We start from the raw sequence: 21,463 nt of genomic DNA, 5'->3' as shown, positions 1-21,463 counted from the left end.
ATAATTGTCTTCCCGACGTTGTATCATTTTAAATGGCTTTTTTCTATCCATCTATGTTGCAGCGAGATCAACGGTCCTAATTACTAAATTGCACGATGTGTTCATACAAATTCACTTTTTATAAACGCGATGAAACGAAATGAAACCTAAGTAGAGATTTGTTTTCTCATCAAGTATAACGAGTTTTATACTTTGGATAGATTGCCTCGTTGTGAGAAGGTCTTAATCGTTTATAATTGCGATTAAGTATTTGCAATAAGTCATATTTTTAAGAAACGTTCTCACATGCTGTGACACACTCTAATTAGAAAAGGATCATGAAACATTCGGTTTATGATAATATTTGTTTGCTTCCGGAAACTTTTTTAAATATGAAAATATTTATATACAAAATTAAATATTTTTTTCAATATCAACACTTCTTGCGTTTATGTTGTCCTAGTCAGAATTATATTATTTCGTGTATCCTGTTGCTTTTTATATGATAGTCCTCCCGTTGGCCGCGAATTCGTTATCAAGCCTGAGGCCCTCGTCACTAGTGTCACTGTCGACAATAAAGGTACCCCACCCGCGACCGGACGATGGAGAACTCCAACACGGAATCGCAATCTCCCGCGAGCCCTGCCCGGGAGGACGCCTCGAGCTCGGACTCGGAATGTGACTCGAGCTCGGATTCGGATTCAGACTCGACATCAGAAGTGGCATCCGAACACACGTTGTCGGCACGGGATCGTAAGAGTATCGTGCGCGCACTAAAGCGGTCGCTAGGGAAGAAGAAGAGGAAGAAGAAGAAGAAGAAGAAGAAAGGACACCGGGCAACCTGGGTATCGCTACCGCGCTTCAACCCCGAAGCCGCGGACGCAGATCCAGCCGCCTGGTGCACAGCCGTCGGCCTGCTCATGAGGGACCACCGCCTGAAAAACAGCGCACTGTATTCTGCCCTAAACCGTGCCCTAGAGGGTCCGGCAGCGTATTGGCTTACGCAGATAATGAACGGCGACGAGCTCACCTGGCCAGATTTTAAGGAACAATTCGCCGCGCACTTCGGTGGCCAAGAAGTAGCAGCCGCGTCGCTAATCAAGGTAGCCGAGGAACTACCGCGGGACGGCGAAACACCAGGAGCGTACGGAAATCGTATCATCACCCTCCTGGGGTCGAAGTGGCGAAATTCAACCAGGGAAGAGGTACTCGCCGCCACCGCCCTCCATCTGCTGGGCTCGCGCGATGAACGTTTTAAACGACTAGCGCTCACGAATGACATCACGTCGGTGAAACAATTCCAAAGAGAAATGAAGCCCTTCCTATACACGGAGTGGCCAACGCCCCCGTCGTGGAGGTCATTAGCGAGCTCCGGAAACAAACGAGGCAGGTCACCCGCCCCCTGGACCAGGTGTGGCCACTGCGGTATTTACGGACATCCGACATTCGAATGCCGCAAGAGGGCGAAGTGGGAACCGAAGAAGGACCCCCGACGCCCGGAGGAAAGCCGACCGGCTGCACCACCAAAAGCGTTGTGCTTTCACTGCCACATGCCGGGACACATCGCGTCTCGCTGTCCATCGCGGCGAGAAGAAAAACATTGCCCCGAGGACGAGCGCCGGGTCGATGCCTGCGTGGTGGAAGCCCCGACGGGTAGACTAAGCCAGCAAGCCACACACGAGGACGTGTAAGTGTCAGTATGGCCGAGTCGGAGACGAAAGGACGCCGGGGCCCCTCTGGAACTTTAGGAGAACACCCTAACCTTGCAACCTAGAGCCTAATATAGCCATAACGAAACAATCGCAAGTATCCAAACCGATAGCAATCGTACGTCGATCGGAGGATCGTGTGTACTGAGATACTCGACCGGAGTCTTGTTTCGGTGGCGTCGTTGGGATGACGAGCAGTCTTGCTAGAGAGCTGATCGGTGAAGGAAGTCGAGTGCCTTACGAGCAGGGAGTAGTGCACGTGTGAGTTAGAGCAAGGGAACCTGTCCTCCCGTTGGTCACGGATTCGTTATCAAGCCTGAGGCCCTCGTCACTAGTACGCTCCCAATATTTTCTATTTGAGAAAACATACTTGTTGCTATTGCAGCTACAAATATTTTTACAGTCGACGGTTTTGCCGTGAATCCTTGGCTAACATGTAAAATCGAGAAAAAACATGGTTTATTGTGATGGAAATGTGGAAAACCGCAAAACCGATATAGAAGGGAAAATAAAGGAAAGGAAGGTAGGGATAAGTAGAAGCTTGGGCCCAAGTTTAATTCACTGAAACCGAGCTGCTTGTATTATCACAAAACAAAATTGCCAGTACGTCATTTCCGTACTCTCGTCCTCGCGAAAATGGTTTTGCTCGTTAAGAAAAAACGAAGAGGCAGGGAAGAGAGGAAAAAGCAAACGGAGAGCGCTTTTAAAAAGCTGGCGAACCGTGTGTTACCACAACGAGACACGCGGTGCTATTTGTCGCTTTAAATTGTGTCGCAACTCGTTTTTGAGATCTTTGCCAGGGACGCGTTAAAACACGCTGCAAATATATTTCTGGCTTTTCTGTGGTTTAACTGAAATATGATAAATAACGTTGTAAAACATATGTACTTATGACTTACAGAGTAATTGAGTGTACACAATATATAGTATACAAAATAGCCAGCGATTTAGGGCTTTAAAAGATCAAAAGAAAAGAAAAGAAAAGAAAAGAAAAGAAGAAAGATAATATGTTGTGGCAGTCTAAGTCGATCTAAGAAAATAGATAAAGGGAGGGAGGGGCAAAGCTAGTTAATCTGGAAAGAATCCAAGCGTCAATTTCAAGCATTTACAGAGAATCACTATTGAAAGTTCAAAGGCCGACTAGTGAGCTTCATCCTATCTCATTTTTTAATCAGGCGATGGATCGACGAATCGTATTGATTTCGAGGATTATTATAGTTCTGTGGGAATTTTAAAGCGTGGTTTGCCTAATCTTGTCTCGTTAGCTACAGACTCTTTGGCGAGCAGCCTGAAACTTGATCCAGTTTCGAGAAAATGAAAAATTCGTTTTTCCTCTTTGCTTCCCTGTTCCTTCTTTCCTCCTTTTTCCCTTTTTACATCGCGTTAAGACCCGTTAAATAATATTGACTGCCGTGGACGCTGGCTGAGAAGTGCACTTTATAACTAGCTTTAAAATCACTGACGTCGATGAGGACAAAGGTAAGTTAGAGGGTCATTTATCTGAGCTGGTGTTTCAAACTATTTCCGGCCAGTACCTTTTATGTACTTTCGCTTCCGCTAACAAGCAACGCGCCATGTCCACTGTTCTATTATACCTTTCCGCTGTCCCGTTTAATTCATGTACGTATGTTGGGCAATTATTTATTCTTATACCTTTATCCCTAGCAAATTTATAAATTCGATTATTTAAATATTCTTTACCATTATCGCATCTTAATATTTTTAACCTCTTGCCCGTTAAATTTTCGGCTTCATTTACGAACTGTACGAAAGAATCAAAGACCTCATCTTTTGATTTTATACAATAGATCCTAGCTATTTTACTATAATCATCGATAAATGAAATGAAATATTTTTCTCCATTGAATCCGGTAGTCTTAAAGGGACCACATACGTCCGTATGAATAATTTCCATTATTTTCCTAGCCTTAGTTCGATTATTTTTGAAAGGTAAGTTATGCATTTTGCTTTCTATACACACCCTACATTTCAAAAGTTCCTTTTCAAATTCATTCGGTATGCCAGTCACTAGCTGCTCTTTACCCAAAATCTCTAAATATTTAAAATTTACGTGTCCTAGCATCCTATGCCATCTTTCCTTTTTACTCATACCACTACGTTCGGCGCTGTTTACTAAGTGCTTCTTCCCTTTCAATATACTTTTTATTCTATATGTCCCATTCTCTTTGAACGCTACAGCTGTAAGTTTATTATCCTCATCTATTACTTTCGCAATATTTCCTTTGGAAATAACCGTATTCTTATTGTCTGTTAGTTTACCTAAACTAATCAAATTTGCGGACATTTCTTTCGCGTAAAATACTTTCCTCATATTTATTTCATTTTGTTTTCCGAATGCTTCAAAATAACTTATAACATTCCCAACTTTTGTCGCTTTTATCGGTCTATTATCGCCTAAATATATATTTACCGGTTCTTTTAGGTCGATAGATTTATCGAAATAATTTATATTATTAATTATGTGATCGGTACAACCGCTATCTAATAGCCACACTATTTCGTTCTTACTTCTTTCATTCGTCTCACTGCTGTTTGCTGCGTGCACCGTTGCTGTCCATATGCCTGCTCTTGAGTTTCCATGCTCGCCCGTGCCGGTTGTTGATTGACGATGAAAGTTTCCACGTCCTCTGCTCGTATTGCCTTTGTTCCCTCTTCCTCTGTTTCGACCACGTGTTGGCCCATGCCAATAGCCGTTACTGCTTCCCGCTTGGACGCCATTTTGACACTCTCTCGCAAAGTGTCCTAATCTTCCACATCTGAAGCATCCTTCCTTTTTTGCAGAAAAGGCGTTGGTTTGCCTTTCTCCTCGATTGGATTTATTTTTCTTCTCTGCTAACTCTATTTTATTTTTTACATACGCTACCGTTTGATCCTCTTCTTTCAATGCGTCTATTATGTCCGCTATGTAGCTGTATTCTTCGGGTAACGTATTCAGCATGTAATTCAGCTTTTCCCTCTCACTTACTTGTGCGCCCGCACTTTTTAATTCATTTATTAATTTTTCGAAATCGTTAAAGAATGATGCTGAATCAGTGTAGTTCTCCAGTCTTATGTTTTCCAATCTCCTTCTGCATACGATCTGCAGTGCCGTCGACTCTTTCAAGTACATTTCATCGAACCTTTTTATTATATCATACGCCGTTTTTCCTTCCCTAACATACTCCAATTGTCTGTTCGATATTGCACTATAAATTATATTTATCGCCTTCAAATCCTTTTTGTCCCAGTCTTCGTCGTCTCTTTCGTTCTTCATTCTAGTTGTAACAACCTCGCATTCCTTATATTTGAGAAACATCGTGATTCTTTGCTTCCACATTCCATAATCCTCACCATCGAATATAGGTATCATGATTTCCGATCTCTCCATTTTAATTGATTCTTCTTTTTTTTTTCTTTTCTTACTCAAGCGTTCCTACGTGCTCGAAGTATATTTTGTTCCTCTGAAAGTTTTTTTTTTCTTTACTGAAAACTCACTCGCAAGATCGTAACCACGCACTAAATATCTTGCAAAACTAGTAACCACGCTCTGCTACCATGTTAAGGAAATTCGAGGATTTGGGAATACAAATAATTGACTACATTTCCCACACAACAGTTATACATCTATATTACACTCTGAAGAACGTCTTGCACGCACGCTTGTCGCCAACCGACTATCCTAGATTCTTCTAACATCTGGCAACAGTCTTTTGTCTCCACTAAGACCTTGACGCCCTCTGGCCCTTACACACACACTCTCATGTACAGTGTAAATATATCACTTCCCTTAACACAATTATCCCACGTTAGGTTCAATCAGGTTAGTCCCACGCGAAATTGATCCAACCATGCGAAAACGAGTGTATTCTGATTTCTGTCGCAGATACTTCTGGCTAGTGCACTTCTTTTACGCTTCTCATCGCGACTTTTGACGACTAACGAAGATGTACAGCAGTCTGACTGTCTACATGAAAATGATCATGATTGCGGTCTGTGTACCGCCCGCCCTTCTTTCTGTTCTTCCGTTAAAGACTGGTAAGTTGATACTGATGAATTATGCGATCGAAATCCTATATAATGGCTACAAAAAATATTTGCATCATTATTCTCGTTTCCTAATGAATCGCTGTTTTAATCAAATTTTATATTGCATCAAATTTCTGTAGTTACACGAAAGTACTAAATTATAGAAAACTTGATATACACGGATTTAATTAATTGATAAATTAGTCAATATATAGGCATTATTATTTCACGTGAAATTTTACAACGTCAAAAACCTAACATTCCTGTACGAGCAGTATTAATCACAAATTGTGAGAATGCCTACTGATAAGAAAGAAAGATAATATAGAAAACGCAGACTTATGGAAAGAGAATCCCTGACATTAGACACGAATACGCGATTTCACGAAATATTTTATGGTATATCTAAGATAGAGAATATATATAGAGTACATATAAGTATATGTAATATCGGAAAATAAGGATAGAAATTTTTTTTCGATTACTTACAATTTATTAATATTAAATTGAATATACAAATATAAATTGGACAGAGAACGATATTTAACGGAAACTAAATGCAATACTCGTATCTATATCAAATAACTTTACAGTTATTTGATCACTCTCGTCACAACGAATCTAACACACACACTCCCTCTCTCTAACAACTCTATCAATTCTCACGACTCTACTCTTCGACGACTCAATTAGCTCTGATCTTCGCCAATACACTCCTGCCCGATCGTGCTCGCTCTTGCTCTCGTCCTCTCACACACATACACACTTTTCGGCTCACATACTCTGGCCTCTCGATTGCCACTCCTTGAAATATGAAACCGTACCTCTGTTTTGTCGCTGCTTATCCTTTCTCGCGTCGCTGTTACTAGGCGCTCTTGGATGTAAACAAACCACGAAAGACGACGTACACGGTGTTTTCTAATTTCAGCCGATCTCCAATCAAAGCTATTCTACGATATTACACTCGGCCTTTCCTGACAATCACATCTGCCCTCAGATGTGCTCATCATCGCTGCTCGCACTTACATCACTATCGTCAGCATTCCACCACTTCATGTGATCGGCTGCCGTGGAAGTTGTACGTGGCCCTTCGTGCTCCCCCTCTCGCTGCACTATGTATCGGTCATTTCGCAGGACTTTTATCACCCGATACGGTCCAAGAAACTTCGGATGCAGCTTTAGCCCGGGACCCTTCTGCATCCTCTCGATCGCCACTAGATCTCCCGTCCTGTATGCTGTCGCCTTCTTACGTCTCTTGTTATACGTCCACTTGTCTCGGGCTTGGATCTCTTCGATCCGTCTCTTTGCGTCTGTACGCAACTGATCTCGTTCCTCTTGGAACACCACGGCCTGTTCGTCCTCGATGCTATTGCTCTTCTTTCGCTCTTCCTCTATCTTCCTTTCCGTTGTTTGTTTACACGTTTCACTCTTGTCAGGGGCTTTGATCGTCGTGGCAGCGTCGTGACATTTTCGTAGGCTCGGTTCGTACATGGAAGACGCTAACAACTTACCATCTACCGAGACTATGATCTCTTCTTTTTCGAAGGTCTTCACGTTCATCGTGTCCTCGACAATCCCGTCGTCGTCCTCGTCATCCACATCCTCTGTATATCGAATCTTCGTATCGATATTATTGGAGGGATTCCGCACGTGCGACTTCCCTTGTCTTTTCGTTCGCCTTGCATTGACTCTCTTCGAGTCTATCCGAAAACTTGAAACAACCCTCACACCCGCAACGCTATCCTTCTCAGTAAATTTGCAAATATCGTCAACAACATCCTGTTGCTGTTGTTTAGCCAGATTCTTCCTCCTCGTGATGTTCGCTAAGTCCTCCTGCTGGCCGCAAGAATCCGACGAGGACACCATCTCTTGGTCCACTTTACCAATCACCACGTATCTTGCCACTATTCTCCGTTCCTCCGACACTCGCTGCACAGCTGCCCGATACTTCTTCAAAACTTCTGCTAACTCTTCTTTATTTTCTTCCAATTGCGACAGTAGCTCAGTTCGTTCGCGACTAGCTACATTAACACGATCTTCTGCTTCGGAACGTTGCCGCAGTACTTCCTGCAACGAAGCCAGCGTCTCATTCGGTTCTTGCTCCAGTGCCTGTTTCGCTTTAACTGCAACTGCTCTAGCGCATTCTGCATCTTCTAACTGGTTCTTCAGCTGTGCTACTTCCTCCTCCGTTTTGCTACCAAATGTTAACTCCTCAAGCTCTTGGCCCAATGTCCGCAATCTTTTTTCCTTCAATTCGATTTCCAATCTTGCGCCACTAAGGTTCTGTTCTATGGTAAACTACTCCGCGATCGCGATTTCTTTTTCTCTAGCTAATCTTTTACGTTGCGCTTTCTCTTGCCGCAGATCGTTCATTAGATTCTGAGTTTCTGAATCAAATTTGCGCTGTTTCTTTTCCAGAAGATTATTCCTAGCTGTTTGTTCTTCCAACAGTAGTCTCAAGTCGTGCATCTCGCCATTCAGACTTTGCACGCGTCGTTTCCATTGTCCAACAACCTGACGTTGTTCCTCGACCTCTTCGTAAGCATCAGCTAATTTCTTCTCCAATTGCTTCTTAAATCCAACCAGTTGCTTAAGATCATCCTCATGTTGCTGGGCACTCACTACATTTTCAAATTCATTCCTCAACGCTCTCTTTAGCTTTGCCCAGGACTTCGCGCATCGCTCTTGTCGTACGAAGGCCTGAGCGGAGCCTGCGAGTAATTTCTTAGCATAGGTCACCATGTGGGCGTCTGACCAACCACACACTTCTGCCATTTCCTCGAAGTCTTTCACCCACTGATTTACACTCAGCAGATCATCCCCGCTGAATTTCTCTAATGAGTCTTCCACGTCTTTAAGACTCAACATCGAACCGACGCATACCTTCTGGTGATACTCATCGCGGTCCTGATACACCGCTCGCGTGCCTCTCCTGTATTCTCGCGCGCCTTGTTTGTTGTCCTCGCCTTCACTTTCGTCGGAGCTCTCTTCTTCCGACGATACATCGTCTCCTTCTAGGGCCGCCTGTAGCCGCGCGCGTAGTTCGGGTTTTCTTCCCGTTACCTTCAACCCCAAGCTAGCCAGACGCGCTCTCAGCTCTTTCGTCCTCAGCTTCTCGAGGTCTTTGTCACAGACGAAATTCGAGCAACTGTATATAACAAACCGAAATTCCGAACGCCTTATCGCGTGTGACCGTCCGGTCAGCACCCGTTCTCAGCCGCCTGAGTGGCATTCGATCACTCCAGCCGTTCTCCGAATTTTACGCTAAGTATAAACAAAACCTTCTCCCACTCCAACGAAGGGAAGAATATAAATGCTCCCTTCAAAATCATCCAGTCAGTCTAATAAAAAAATTCTTAACTAATCCAAGTATCGAAAGTGTATCATCGCGAACCGAAAAAATTGTATAAATTGAGTAAAAAATAAAAAGAACTTAATCTCCTTTTCGGAAATTAACAAGTTCCTTATTTTTACCTTAATTTTACACGACATCTTCAACGTTCGCCATTTTATTCTATTCTTTTTCTACTCCCGCACAAATAGCTCCGTTAAATCGTGTCGTTTTCTGTCCTATTCAATCCCGGCTGAGCCCCCACTTGTAATATCGGAAAATAAGGATAGAAATTTTTTTTCGATTACTTACAATTTATTAATATTAAATTGAATATACAAATATAAATTGGACAGAGAACGATATTTAACGGAAACTAAATGCAATACTCGTATCTATATCAAATAACTGTGGCGGATGGAAAGAGAGTTGTGCGTTTCGTCCCGGGACTACCGGTGGACTCGTCAGTAAGGCTATGCCCGGTAGTCCCTGCCTTAGACGTAGAGGGAGTCTCGCTAGGTGCGGTATTTGTATCAATCGCTCGTATATTCGACCGCTAGCGAGTTAGACAGACTCGTTGTCGTCGTAGCCCTCTAGTGTTGGCGGTTGGTACCAGCGGATCGCCCGGGAGGTGTCGCGCCGCGTTGATGCCTCGACCTGTCTGCGTCCCATTGATACCGATCCGCCACATAACTTTACAGTTATTTGATCACTCTCGTCACAACGAATCTAACACACACACACTCTCTCTCTAACAACTCTATCAATTCTCACGACTCTACTCTTCGACGACTCAATTAGCTCTGATCTTCGCCACGCTTCGAACCCTTAGGAGTAGATCGACCAGGTTTGCACGCTCTGTTCAACCTGGCAACCAGCACAGATCTCGCACCGGATATAGGCAGATTCATCTGTGCGAGCTTACTCCTCAGCTCCTCCAGCGTCAAATCCTCTTCACCCGACAATCGTTCGTCGTTCTACGATATTACAGTATATATAGAGTAAGAATATATATAGAGTATATATAAGTACCAAAAATACATCCTAAGACGTGTATGCGATCTACGCTGTATGGGACGTGTTATAAATGGTTTCCGCCACTCAACCGCATTTGAATTTGTGAACACGATCGAACAATTGACACGAATTATTAATTCCCGTCTCTACTCTAGTAACGATTTGCTTTGGAACGAGGTCGAATCGTTCTGATTCCGCGCATGATTAACAAATAATTACAGAGGACATCAATTACTTGGATGGTGTTCGCCATTTCAACGTAGCATCGATGACATCCGGTAATTGGACTCAAAGTGATTTGCTTAAACCGATTAATTTGATCAAACCAACCAATTACTTTAATTAATGCAAGCTGTACTCGAGATTCGCGCATCTTGTGTATACACACCGGGTCAGACAAAAGTTTTCATTCATCCCAGTAGAACTTTCGTAGTCCTTGAGGACGAGTGTCGCTTCTCGTGCATCTAAAGTTTCGTTCAAATTAGCCGATTTATTTGAATTCGATCGACTGGAAACCTCTTTGTCACTGTGAATTTGTTACTTAATTGATACTCTTATACGCCTTTGTCCTTTAAGCTCTTACATCCATTTTTAATTAGTCAAGTCGTTTGACTTTTCACAAGTATTTTGAAACTATTTTACTAGCGCGAATCTACTTTTTTTACTTGAGATTATCTGCTATTTTTATTGAAATGTATATGTACGTATATACACTTTTCAATTTTAGCCTTCTATTATTCTTATATCCTTTAAACGTCATTTCAAGCTTCAAGCGACTTTAACTCAAATAGCTCGATTTCAAGTTCTAACGTATACTGTAAAGCACACTTGCGAAGTGAAACAGTAAACACGATATGAAAACTCTCTCCCCAGTAAGAAATCGAATATCCAATTTCAATCGTGCTTCATCGATGAAGCATCAATGCTACGTAGAAGCATTGTGGCAGCCGCAATGCGGATCCGTTGCGGATCCAAACAAAAATTTCCTGGCACGATTGTTTTCGTAACGCTATTAGCCGTTTCAGTATCAGGGATGTTTTAAAAATCCGTATCGGATTGTCGAAACATACCGTTCAACGCGTTCACGCTTCACTTCATCAGCTATATCAGAAACGTTACACTAAAGAGTCAAAAGGTTGCCAAATATTCGTGCTTTACCTTTTGTTTGTGTGACGTTCTGTAATTGGTTTTCCAATTCAAGAGGTAATTTATACATTAGTTTTTTCTTTATTTGGTTTACGATTATTTGAAAGAAAAGTAATTACGAGAGGAAACTCTGATAGACTAGTGACAAGCTACGTTCGGAACCGAGCGCGTTGTGAATTGACAATCGTAACCAAACATCGCGACACAGTTCACCACACTACGCGTACAGCATGATCACGCTGAGTGGCGTTGAAACGGTTAACGTAACTGCGCGTACGACCGTCGAATGGCAAAGATATTCAAGCTGAGAATCGTCTTCAGATGCTATAGACGACAACTGTACTGACTTTCAAGGAGAAACCATTCGACATGGTCTTATGCTTGTGCCGGGACCTGCGGTTTGCAGTCTCTGCATCTGCTATCATTCGAAGCCGAAGTGGTGCCAGGTGATCTCATGCAAACCACCCGTAGTGAGTATATGCTCATTACTTAAACACTTAACACAACCAGAGAGAAACTAAAGCACACCGTTAACGCTTGCACGCTGGTCGTTAAAGCACATGCTACGCGAATAGGGTACACAGCGATTCATCTAACTTGCCTTGAATTACTTTTACAAAGAGAAACATGGACAGGAATAATTTTTTGTTACGAGTCGTTTAATTTATTCGTTCGTTAGGACGATTGGTCTGACAAATTCAAAGTCTTGTTCCGTATAAATATTTTTAAACAAGCACGTCATAAGCTTTGTATATTTTTTTTATCGCAACGAAGAAAGTTCAGAGAAATGTTGAAATTATTAATTACAAAAGAAGACATTTACGTAGTAAAAATGTCAGCGAAAACATTTGTGAAAAAGTTACTTTGTTATAAATTCTACAAAAAGAAATATTGAAAATCACGTCCCACTTGTTCAGTTGCACGTATGAAAAGTATTTTGCATTCGTGCAAAAAAATCCCTTAAGGATACATATTTTATAATAATTGGAGTGTCAAAGTTATTACGCGGATTGGCGTACCTTAACCACGTACCTTTTAATGAAACTAGGTTATTCATTTGTTATTCGTTCCTAACTTTCAACTTTATGATTTTTGCGGAATAAAATTTTATATTCCGGTTCAGTTTATAAATGATTCATTTTGAATTTAATAAAATTAGAGTTACAGCAGTGCAATTTAACAAAGAACAAATAATCATTTGTACTTTATTAAAATGTTCTTTTAGCGTCTCGTTTTAATATTTCTCTAATAATATTTTGTTAATCGTTATATTTAAATGAAGGTTTTCAAAGCAGAGACGTACATTAACGTAGGAAATGGACGTACATTTATAATGAGAATTCAGAAGCAAAAATATTTCATACAAAAATAAATATTCCCCATGTGTAAATAGCTACGTTATGACTTTTATATGTATCTAACGTTTTTCCATGCAAGGTAACGTATATTTGCTTCTTCGCTTCTTCGCTTCTGAGTAGTAAAACCTGGCATTCATGAGGCTGATAGGTAGTTACGCGCTGACAACGAAAAACATAAAATGAATAAAAAACATGAGCCATCCTATAAAAAAAATAAAGCTGCTTTTATCTTTCATTACATATTCGTCAGAATATTGTTAATAAATATTTAAGTTCAGATTTCAGCTTAAATAAATGCATAGGATTGGACATTTATTTATATATGTATCTGTGAACGCTTTTTGACATAAAATTTTTATAACGACTAAAATGACATATTCCGATATTAAATTAATTTGATGAGAATAAAAACTGAATTTTTTAAACGAGATTTTGTATGAAGTTACATTTATTGGGAAAAATTCATTCTTTTATAATATGATAAAACGAGACTCATAATAGACTCTGTATAAATCATTTCATGGAATATTATGTGTATGTGCATGTGTTCTACGCTTTTATTATAAAAATGCTAAATGAACGTAACGATCAAATGCATCGACAAATGCATTGAACATATCGATTGTTATTTTGAAAAATTGATTATCTTTTATTTGTTTCGAACTACAAATTGATTGAGACATTCGTGTTTGCTAAATTGCGAATTTAACGCAATGAAGTCGTCTGAATGCCTTGCGAGCATGTAAATATAGCGTCGAATTAACAGGTCAATTACTTGAGGTTGGAACTGAAAGAAAGAGAAAGATGGAGGAGGTCTTGCCTTTGAATGCTGGACACTTCTAAAGCCCACAGTTCGCTGAAATTGCCAGAGAATTCAATTAAATGGCAAATTAAACCATTGAACTGAATCTGTTTCCAATCGTGAGCTTGGAGGTTCTACCCTTTGAATTTTTAAACCAGTCAACCTTCTTTTGTACGTATGGTAACGAATATAATTCATAAACTAATGAAGTGTGTAATTCAATTGAAAGCTTTTTTCACTGAATTCAGTTTAGACTAAGAAAAATGATATAATAACGAAATTATCAATTTACAATTTATAGAGCGTATACTTTATTCGAAAGTGAAGTTTGTTACTGCAAATATTAGTTGGCTATTTATAGCCTGTTTGAAAAGGTGATTTAATTTCGATTGATTTTCGATAAGTTTTTGTTGGTTTACTCAGGTTAATTAATCTCCAATAAAATAGAAATACCAATCCGGTAGTATAATTGCTTTCTTGCTTATTACCTTTTTACTAATTAGCGATGCACAATTCCAGACCAGTAAATATTTTTCCATCGGGAGAAGTCAGGTCGAGAGATGCAAGATTTATACGCTCGTTCTGTCAGTTATCCCAGTGTCTGTTACGCGATAGAAAATGAACGAACTGAATAATAAATGCATTATCGGCATGAAGATTGCTTGATGTAGGCCACCGCTTTTTTTTCTATCCTTCCGATACCATTTTTCTTTTTTTTTTTCTTTTTTTTCTTTTTTTTTCTTTTTTTTTTTTTTCTTTTTTTCTTTTTTTTTTTTTTTTTTTTTTTTTGCGAAACACTTTGCTAGTCGTGAGAAGCAGCAATTCGGTAATACGAGCGGTAATACGAGCGGTAATACGAGACAAAGCGATTCAGAACTCGAATTCATTTGTTGGAACGACGCCATGGGCAAAAGTAGATAATGGAAAACTTTCTTCCAAAGACCATTTGATAGCGCCGACGTAATCAAGAGTGTGACGATATTGCCAGAGACGTTTCTGCAAATAGAAGACTAACTTATTTACGAATTGCCGTAACACGATTGCCGCTGGTAGTATGGTTAGTAATCGCTTTATTGAATTTTCGCTTGATGTGACATCGTCGAGAGTTTCTAGCGAAATTCTTCTCCCTGTAAAACTATGTTTCTACAGCAATGGCTGTAATTTTCGAGTTACCGTTTGCGAAGAAATCTTTTTCTTTGTTACGTGTAATAGATTATTTTTAAGTTTTAAATTACATTGGTAACCTTCTATAATTTATTACTCGAAGGTGGTAATTTTTTCTTAAATAGTTTGTTTTTCCTATAATTATTTTACTACAGAATCCTCAAAAACATGATGTATGTATATATATCCTGAAATATTATCAGTCTATTGTCAAGTTATAGAACATTATGGAAATTGCCAATTAAAGTCATAAAAAACAAAAAATAAGGAAGTTCGTTAAAATATGTGATTTTCCAATCAAGATATAGAATTTATTCGAGTAATATAGATTACGGTAGAGATGGTGACGGTAACAATGAGTGGACTGATTCTTCGTGCGAAAACAAATTGGAAGCGCAGAGCGATGTATTGTTTCAGCGAATATCGATTTTAAAGCATGGTTTTAAAGCACGGTATAATCAATTTTTTTACATAAAATTATATTGTATAGGCTATTGTTATTTAAACATTTTAAATTGGATGGTTTTTACATATGCTAAAAAAATGGAAAATGATGATGATGAATCAATGACACGTAGAAAATTATAATCTATTGTATTGCTGTTATCTAATGGTGTTGTAGTTGACTGTATGGTGGATGTATCTAATGGTGTTGTAGTTGACTGTATGTTGTTCAATATTGCTATGAAACTCTTCTGATTCATTGTCACTTATACGAAGGATGGAAGTATACGAAATTGATAAAATTATTAATAATATTTACGAAGAGAAAGTAAACTGTTGGATATATGACAAAATAATTCTATTTTAAATAAGAGACTGGTCAGCGTGGTTATTTTGTTTACAAAATCAAACGAATTTAATGAATGTAATGGTAAGGAAATAACTATAAGTGGCTGTTAAACTATTTTTATGCTTGAAAAGTAATTCGCAAAGTAATGTAAAGCAGTACTACTGAGTTGTACATAACCTCTTTCAGAATTTGTTCTTAACCTCTTGCTTCATAACTTCCTTAATTATACTCTTCAAACTTATTGACTACTTCGATGTTGTTACGAACAGAAACTGATAAAATATTAATCTTAAATATAGATTGAAATGAAAGCTTGTCACGTAAATATATATATATATATGTACTACTTACTCAAACTATGGATCACATAACCTATAAAAAAAAAAAAAAAAAAATTATTGTACACTATAAAGCAAGAGGTTAAATCTTTAATCTGTTAAGAATTAAATTTTTTATTGTAACTGCGAAAATTATAAAAGTACCAAGCGAAGCAAGTACGGAATATATGCGGAATATGAATCGCTCAACGAACCAAAGAGCGGCTCAGTGACAAAATTAGTAAAGTAAAGACCACAAATATTACAACATTATATTCTACCACAAAATAATTCTCTATACAAAAAAGGTACACAACGAATCGATTTTTCACAACGATAAGAGTCAACAGAACCAATCAAGACCAGGCGAGACTCTCATAAGACAACGATATCAGAGGGATCAAATCAGCGACTTCAATCTATGTTACAGAGTATAGTTATCAAGAAAAATTGCTCTTTTCATGAAAAGTATGGTAATGATACTCTTATAATACATTGTATATCTGGCAGTCGGATGTGCCCGTGGCCATCGGAAATGTAAAGACGACGCTTTTAGAAAGTGATAGCGCCATCGCGTTTTAAAAACTTTTACTTTTTCATTTACCATTACGAAGATTGTGATGGAAGAACGTAATGGGGTAAAAGACGACAATTCCTTAGTAAAGAATGCTCAAAGAGATTCTATAGGGATCGATGCTCGTTCCGTTGGGTGGTTCATTCGAATTTTGATTGGGATTATCGGGATGGAAGGGTCGAGAGTGTCACGTAAAGTTGGTACTTGGGTGGTAGTAAGAAGGCTGAGTCGTAACCCAACTACTTATTTTCCTTTATAAAAGATTCTTTATCTAAAGATGTGTCACCTGCATATCTTGAATGATCTCCAATCTCAGTTGTATTCTCTGCTTGCTCTTCTTGAAATTTCTCATCTTTTTTTTTTTTTTTTTTTACATTGATCATCAATTTGTGGGTCCTTATTTATTATTTCTTGTTCTACTTCATTAATCGCAGCGTTCTTTATGCTCTCTGTCTCACTACTTTCCTTACTTTAGAAATTGTTTTTGTTTTTATTTAAATTTGTTACATCACATTTATTTACTACTAAACCATCTTGAATTGTATTATCTGTACATTCCTGTGACTTATTTTTTTTTTTTTTTTTGATTTTCTGGAATATCATGCACATTCTTTATAATATCAGTCGTTGATTCTGATATTAATGAAGAAGATACATCTACTTTTATCGATGATTCTACTTTATTAATGTCACTGCGCACTTTATCTAGTTGTTCCATAGTAAAACATCAAGATTGTTACAATTACTTAAGAAGTCATGGATTGTTATTTAAATATTTACTGCACTTTTCCATCAATGTAACCCTTTATGGCAGTTTGACATTCTACAGAACACCAATGCTGTATCAGTTTATATTTTTCTTCATCATGAAGTTTTATTATATCACCTAATTCTTCCTGATGTTTTTTTTTCTTTTTTTTCAATTTTCAAATAAGAGTGTGTTTTCTATGTGAATCTTTTAATTCTTGGTTCGCCTCGAGTAAGCGATTATTAACATCTTTGGAAAGTTTTTGGACGTTTTCCAGTTCTTTTCTAAGAAAATTATTTTGTTCGTTCATATCTTTTACTTTACCTTCAATTTCTACCCTACGCAATATTTCAAATTTATTTTCATTGACAAGGATCATTTTTCTTATTTTTCAAAATCCAGTTTCAATTTATTAGTTTCTTCTTCATATTTATATCCAAAATCACCCACTTTTTTATATTCACCCTTTAGTTCGTCTAGTTCACATTGAAGGACAGATTATTTGTCCTTGTGGTTCAAGAACTACATTTTATCTCTTTTGCATCTTTAGCTCCAGCTTCACGTTCCTCCACTGAATTACTAACACATGAATTAAGTTTGGCCTTTTTTTTTTTTGTTCCAGCAAGTCAACTTCATATTTGTGACTTATGTTATTTCTTCTAATTTTATTGTTAGTTCTTCAATTTGTATTCCAAAAGATTGAACTCTTTTTACGTGCGTGTGTGTTTCTTTTTTTTTTTTTTTTTTTTTTTTGTAACTCGTCGTGTTGTAATTCTAATTTTTGCACTTCCTCCTTCATGTCCTCTATGTGCTTCTCGAGCTCTTGTGTCGTCCTGTCTTTGTCGGAACATTCTACTTGAAGATCAGCGAGTTGATGCTCGGGATCGTAATTCAATTTTTGGTCGTTAGCAGTAATAAGCTCACGTAACTTCACTTTTGAACTTGATCTTGTTTGGTCTTGATTGTGTTTTCGTGGTGCTTGTGGTGTTCTAAAAGTAATCGTCACGTTGCTTGCATTTTTAGTGCACATTGATACACTGCACTCTGCACAGGCAATGCTTTTGTTGTCATGAAATCTCTCTAACTTTTCAGTAACAAAACCTTTTATTTTATTATTTAATTTTGGATCATGCGCCCCTGGTGAAGATACATTATGTGTTCTCTTTACCTTTATTATGCACACGTTTTCCTTTTGCTCTCAATTTTTCGATCATCTTGTGCTGTTCTATATATTGTGTTCTTATGTTCTTCGCATATAAATCCTGTCGATTGATTTTATCTTTCAGTTGAGGTACATGTTTAATTCTTTACCTTTTTTTTTTTTTTTTTTTTATGGATTTCTTGATAATCTTTTAGAAGTTGCTCGTTATATTTGGAAAGCTTTCTCACTTCGTCTTCAGCTGTTTCCTAACGGGATTTTTCTTCTTCAAGTTTTTCTGTAATCATTTTTTCTAAACTTCTCCATTTATTCTGTTCTTCTTCGAGTAATTCATTACGTTTCGGTATCTGACTATCTTTTCCTTTAAAACATTTTATTTTATCAGAGAGTTCTCCTATTTTCAAACTTGCTTCATTTAAGGTAACTTTATGAATTTCCGATTGATGCTTTAACATTTGATGTAAGTCTTCTATTGCCGTTTCACGTTCTTTCAACTCTTCATTAAATTCGTTGTTTAGCATATCCACTCGAGAAATTTCGAGTTCTTGAGCATCGTTTCTTCTTTTAGAAATTTGGCTTATTTTCTCTCGCCTGCTGCTACATGTTGCTGTCATTTTATCAACTTCTTTCTTCTTTTTTTTCTTTTTTTTTTTTTTTTTTAACTTAAAATCTTGATTTAAGGTTTGTGTTTCCCTATATGATTTATTATTATTAACTAGTTCAACATTATTTTCAGTAGATTTTTTTTCGCGTGATTTTTATACTTATTTAAATAGTTTAACATGAGCAAATGCATCGTACGTCAGATATACCATTTTTAATAAATTGTCGCCTTTACAACTCGAGTTACCTCTGAACGAGTCGCATGATTGATCAATAAGCCATGAGTAATTATGCAAATTCAATTTTTTTTTCATCTATTTATTTGAATATTATAATATTATAGTCTTATAATATTATAAGACTTTACATTGAATATTTTATTAAAATTGTAAGTTTTTCATAAACGCTTCAAAATCCACAGTCTATTGATCAACTCCTCTATCCTTTCTCTTTCTCTTTACTAAAATAGATAAATTCCTAATGTAGTTTGTGGATAATATTTTTTTTTTCTAAAGCAAATCACATTTATCATCTGATATATTTTTTGAAATAATTTCTGTCTGTACATTTTCTTCTTTTTCCTTACTCCTCTTTCTCTTTCTAATGAATTCTTTTTATTCCGTAAAATAGTTTTTGTATATTCAATTTTGTTAAGTGCAATCCTTATTTCTGATAACTTACTTTTATTAGATAATTCTTGTGAATCTTCTACTACATCTTCCATATCATTTTGAGTGCGGCTTCTACCTTCAGTAAATTTAATATCTTGAACCGTATCATTAATTTCAATAGCTCTTTCGGTATCAAGTAAATCGCACTTATTATTTAATATACCTTTTGAATTGACTTCTGTCTCTGCAGTTTCTTCTTTTGTATCTTCTTCGAGTTTTCTTTGTTCTTCTAATCCACCCTTCTCATTTTGTAGGATCTTCCTTGTATTTTCATCTTCTTTAACTTTGACTTTATCCGATCTCCTAGGTCTGCCTCTATGTTTCGCTTCATCAGTTGCTATTACACCCGTTACTGCATTATCATTTTCTACAGATTTATACCTATCGCTATCACTAGCTGTGTTCGTTAAAAGATCTTCCCTTCGTTGACGAACTTATCAGTTGTTTCGTTTTCACTATCTGAAATTGATTTTTGTTTAACACCTCTTTTTTCTTCTTTGGCAAATTTATTTTCTACATTTTCCGATGCCTTTTGTTTATTAATTATTTCAGACTTGTCTTCGATTAATTTCGTCTTTAAAGCGCTTCGCAAAATTTTATTTGTGTTTGATTGTCTGGTTTGATTATAAACAATTTCTTCAAATTTTGGCGAAGTAGCAGGCTTTGCAGCAACATTATAACGACTGCTCCGTTTACTACTACCTAACATAGATGGAGATGGATTCTTGTCATCTTTATTCTCTAAAGACTTCTCTTGTGTATTAGCATCTAAATTTCTCGACATAAGATCTGCTGAAGTTTTTGATTCTGTAGTGTCACACGCATTTTTCGCTGTCATCATTTGGTCTTCTTCTATAAGCAAATGTTCATTATTGTAAGCATTATCTCTTGCTGTTTGTATGGATTCTAATGATATATTTTGTTCAACGTTGTCTATTGATTTTGTATCATTTTCAGCAGTTGATTTACTAACTGCTTCTAATTCCTTCGTTTCAATTTGGTTTTCTTTATTTGTATCGCCGTCCAAAATATTTCTCATTGAAATATTATCCTTCTTATTATGATCTTTTTCTGCTTCTCCTAAACTTTTACTTTTTTGTCAAACCATTCTTGTAAATTTTGAGTATCTTGTGACGAAGATGGTGACAAATCATTATACAATACTGCAATATCTTCTTTCCTTCGTTTCACAGACTCTTTCTGGTATTCTGTTGAGCTATTGACATCAAACATTAAGTCTGTTTTAATGAAAATATAATCCTGTGAAGCGGTGTCAATTGATACTTTCTTTTCATAAGAATTTTCTACATTAGACTGCAATTCTTTTGAAAATTCTTTCAAAACCATTTCTTCATTTCCCACAGTAACGTCTGTTTTCTCCAAGCTTTTGTTCAAATTATTAGAAACTAAACTACCCTGATAACTCCGACTAGTCGCTGCTTTAATAGTCTCCTTTAACAGTTTTCTTAACTTGATTTCGTTCTGCTTCTGCATAGCGTCTAGTATGGCCCGAATACTTGGATCCACACCAGTAGCCATAGGGCTAACAGAAGATGTGTCTTCTGATTTTTTGCTCATAGTGGTTATTGTACTGTTGTTGGAGTCTGTACTAGCGAAGCTATTGCGACGAGTACGATAATATTTAAAAGAATCCAGTTCTTTACCTGAATATTCTTCTTTTCGTGACCAGTTTCAATTTTGGTGATGACCGTAGTCCGCTTTCCGTAGAAGTCGTTTTCACGCAAAGTGAGCTGATCTGCAGAGGTCCGCTGATCCCTCAATCTTCAATGATGCACGTATGCCGAAATGCGTAATTTCGTTTTCTTGAAGTTGATGGATCCTGGCACGGATCGCCAAAATGTCACGTAAAGTTGGTACTTGGGTGGTAGTAAGAAGGCTGAGTCGTAACCCAACTACTTATTTTCCTTTATAAAACTTTATTATAAACACAAAATAACACCGAACCGGAGAATAGGGGTTGTATGAGTACAGCAACTGGAAGAGGAACAAGAACTGTCCAAGCTGGGTGAAGTCTCGGTTTATATACGTTTTGGTTTTAGGATGTT

General features: G+C 37.7%; 1 protein-coding gene across 1 annotated transcript; it reads right to left on the bottom strand.

The window, feature by feature from the left end:
- Nucleotides 1-8,012: 8,012 nt before the first annotated feature.
- Nucleotides 8,013-20,975, bottom strand: LOC126876713 (unconventional myosin-XVIIIa-like). The gene is made up of 6 exons (XM_050639583.1): nt 20,813-20,975; nt 17,723-18,101; nt 17,212-17,302; nt 16,997-17,112; nt 16,591-16,685; nt 8,013-8,335 (listed from the first exon to the last, which is right to left on the bottom strand). Exons 1-6 carry the CDS (start codon nt 20,973-20,975, stop codon nt 8,013-8,015), a joined length of 1,167 nt encoding a protein of 388 aa, XP_050495540.1.
- Between the last annotated feature and the right edge of the window lie 488 nt (nt 20,976-21,463).

Source organism: Bombus huntii, unplaced genomic scaffold (genome assembly GCF_024542735.1).
Source record: "Bombus huntii isolate Logan2020A unplaced genomic scaffold, iyBomHunt1.1 ctg00000091.1, whole genome shotgun sequence".
Lineage (NCBI taxonomy): Eukaryota > Metazoa > Arthropoda > Insecta > Hymenoptera > Apidae > Bombus > Bombus huntii.
Note: the sequence above shows the minus strand (reverse complement) of the source record. Positions and strands in the feature narration are given on the sequence as shown.

Bases quoted from the DNA above. Each gene is read 5' to 3' on its own strand.
- LOC126876713 (XM_050639583.1), bottom strand. From the start codon at position 20,975: ATGAGCAAAAAATCAGAAGACACATCTTCTGTTAGCCCTATGGCTACT. The intron at 17,113-17,211 runs GTTAATAATCGC...AAAAAACATCAG, and splicing joins TCCAAAAACTTTCCAAAGAT to GAAGAATTAGGTGATATAAT. The intron at 16,686-16,996 runs GTAAATATTTAA...CAATTTCTAAAG, and splicing joins TACATTGATGGAAAAGTGCA to TAAGGAAAGTAGTGAGACAG.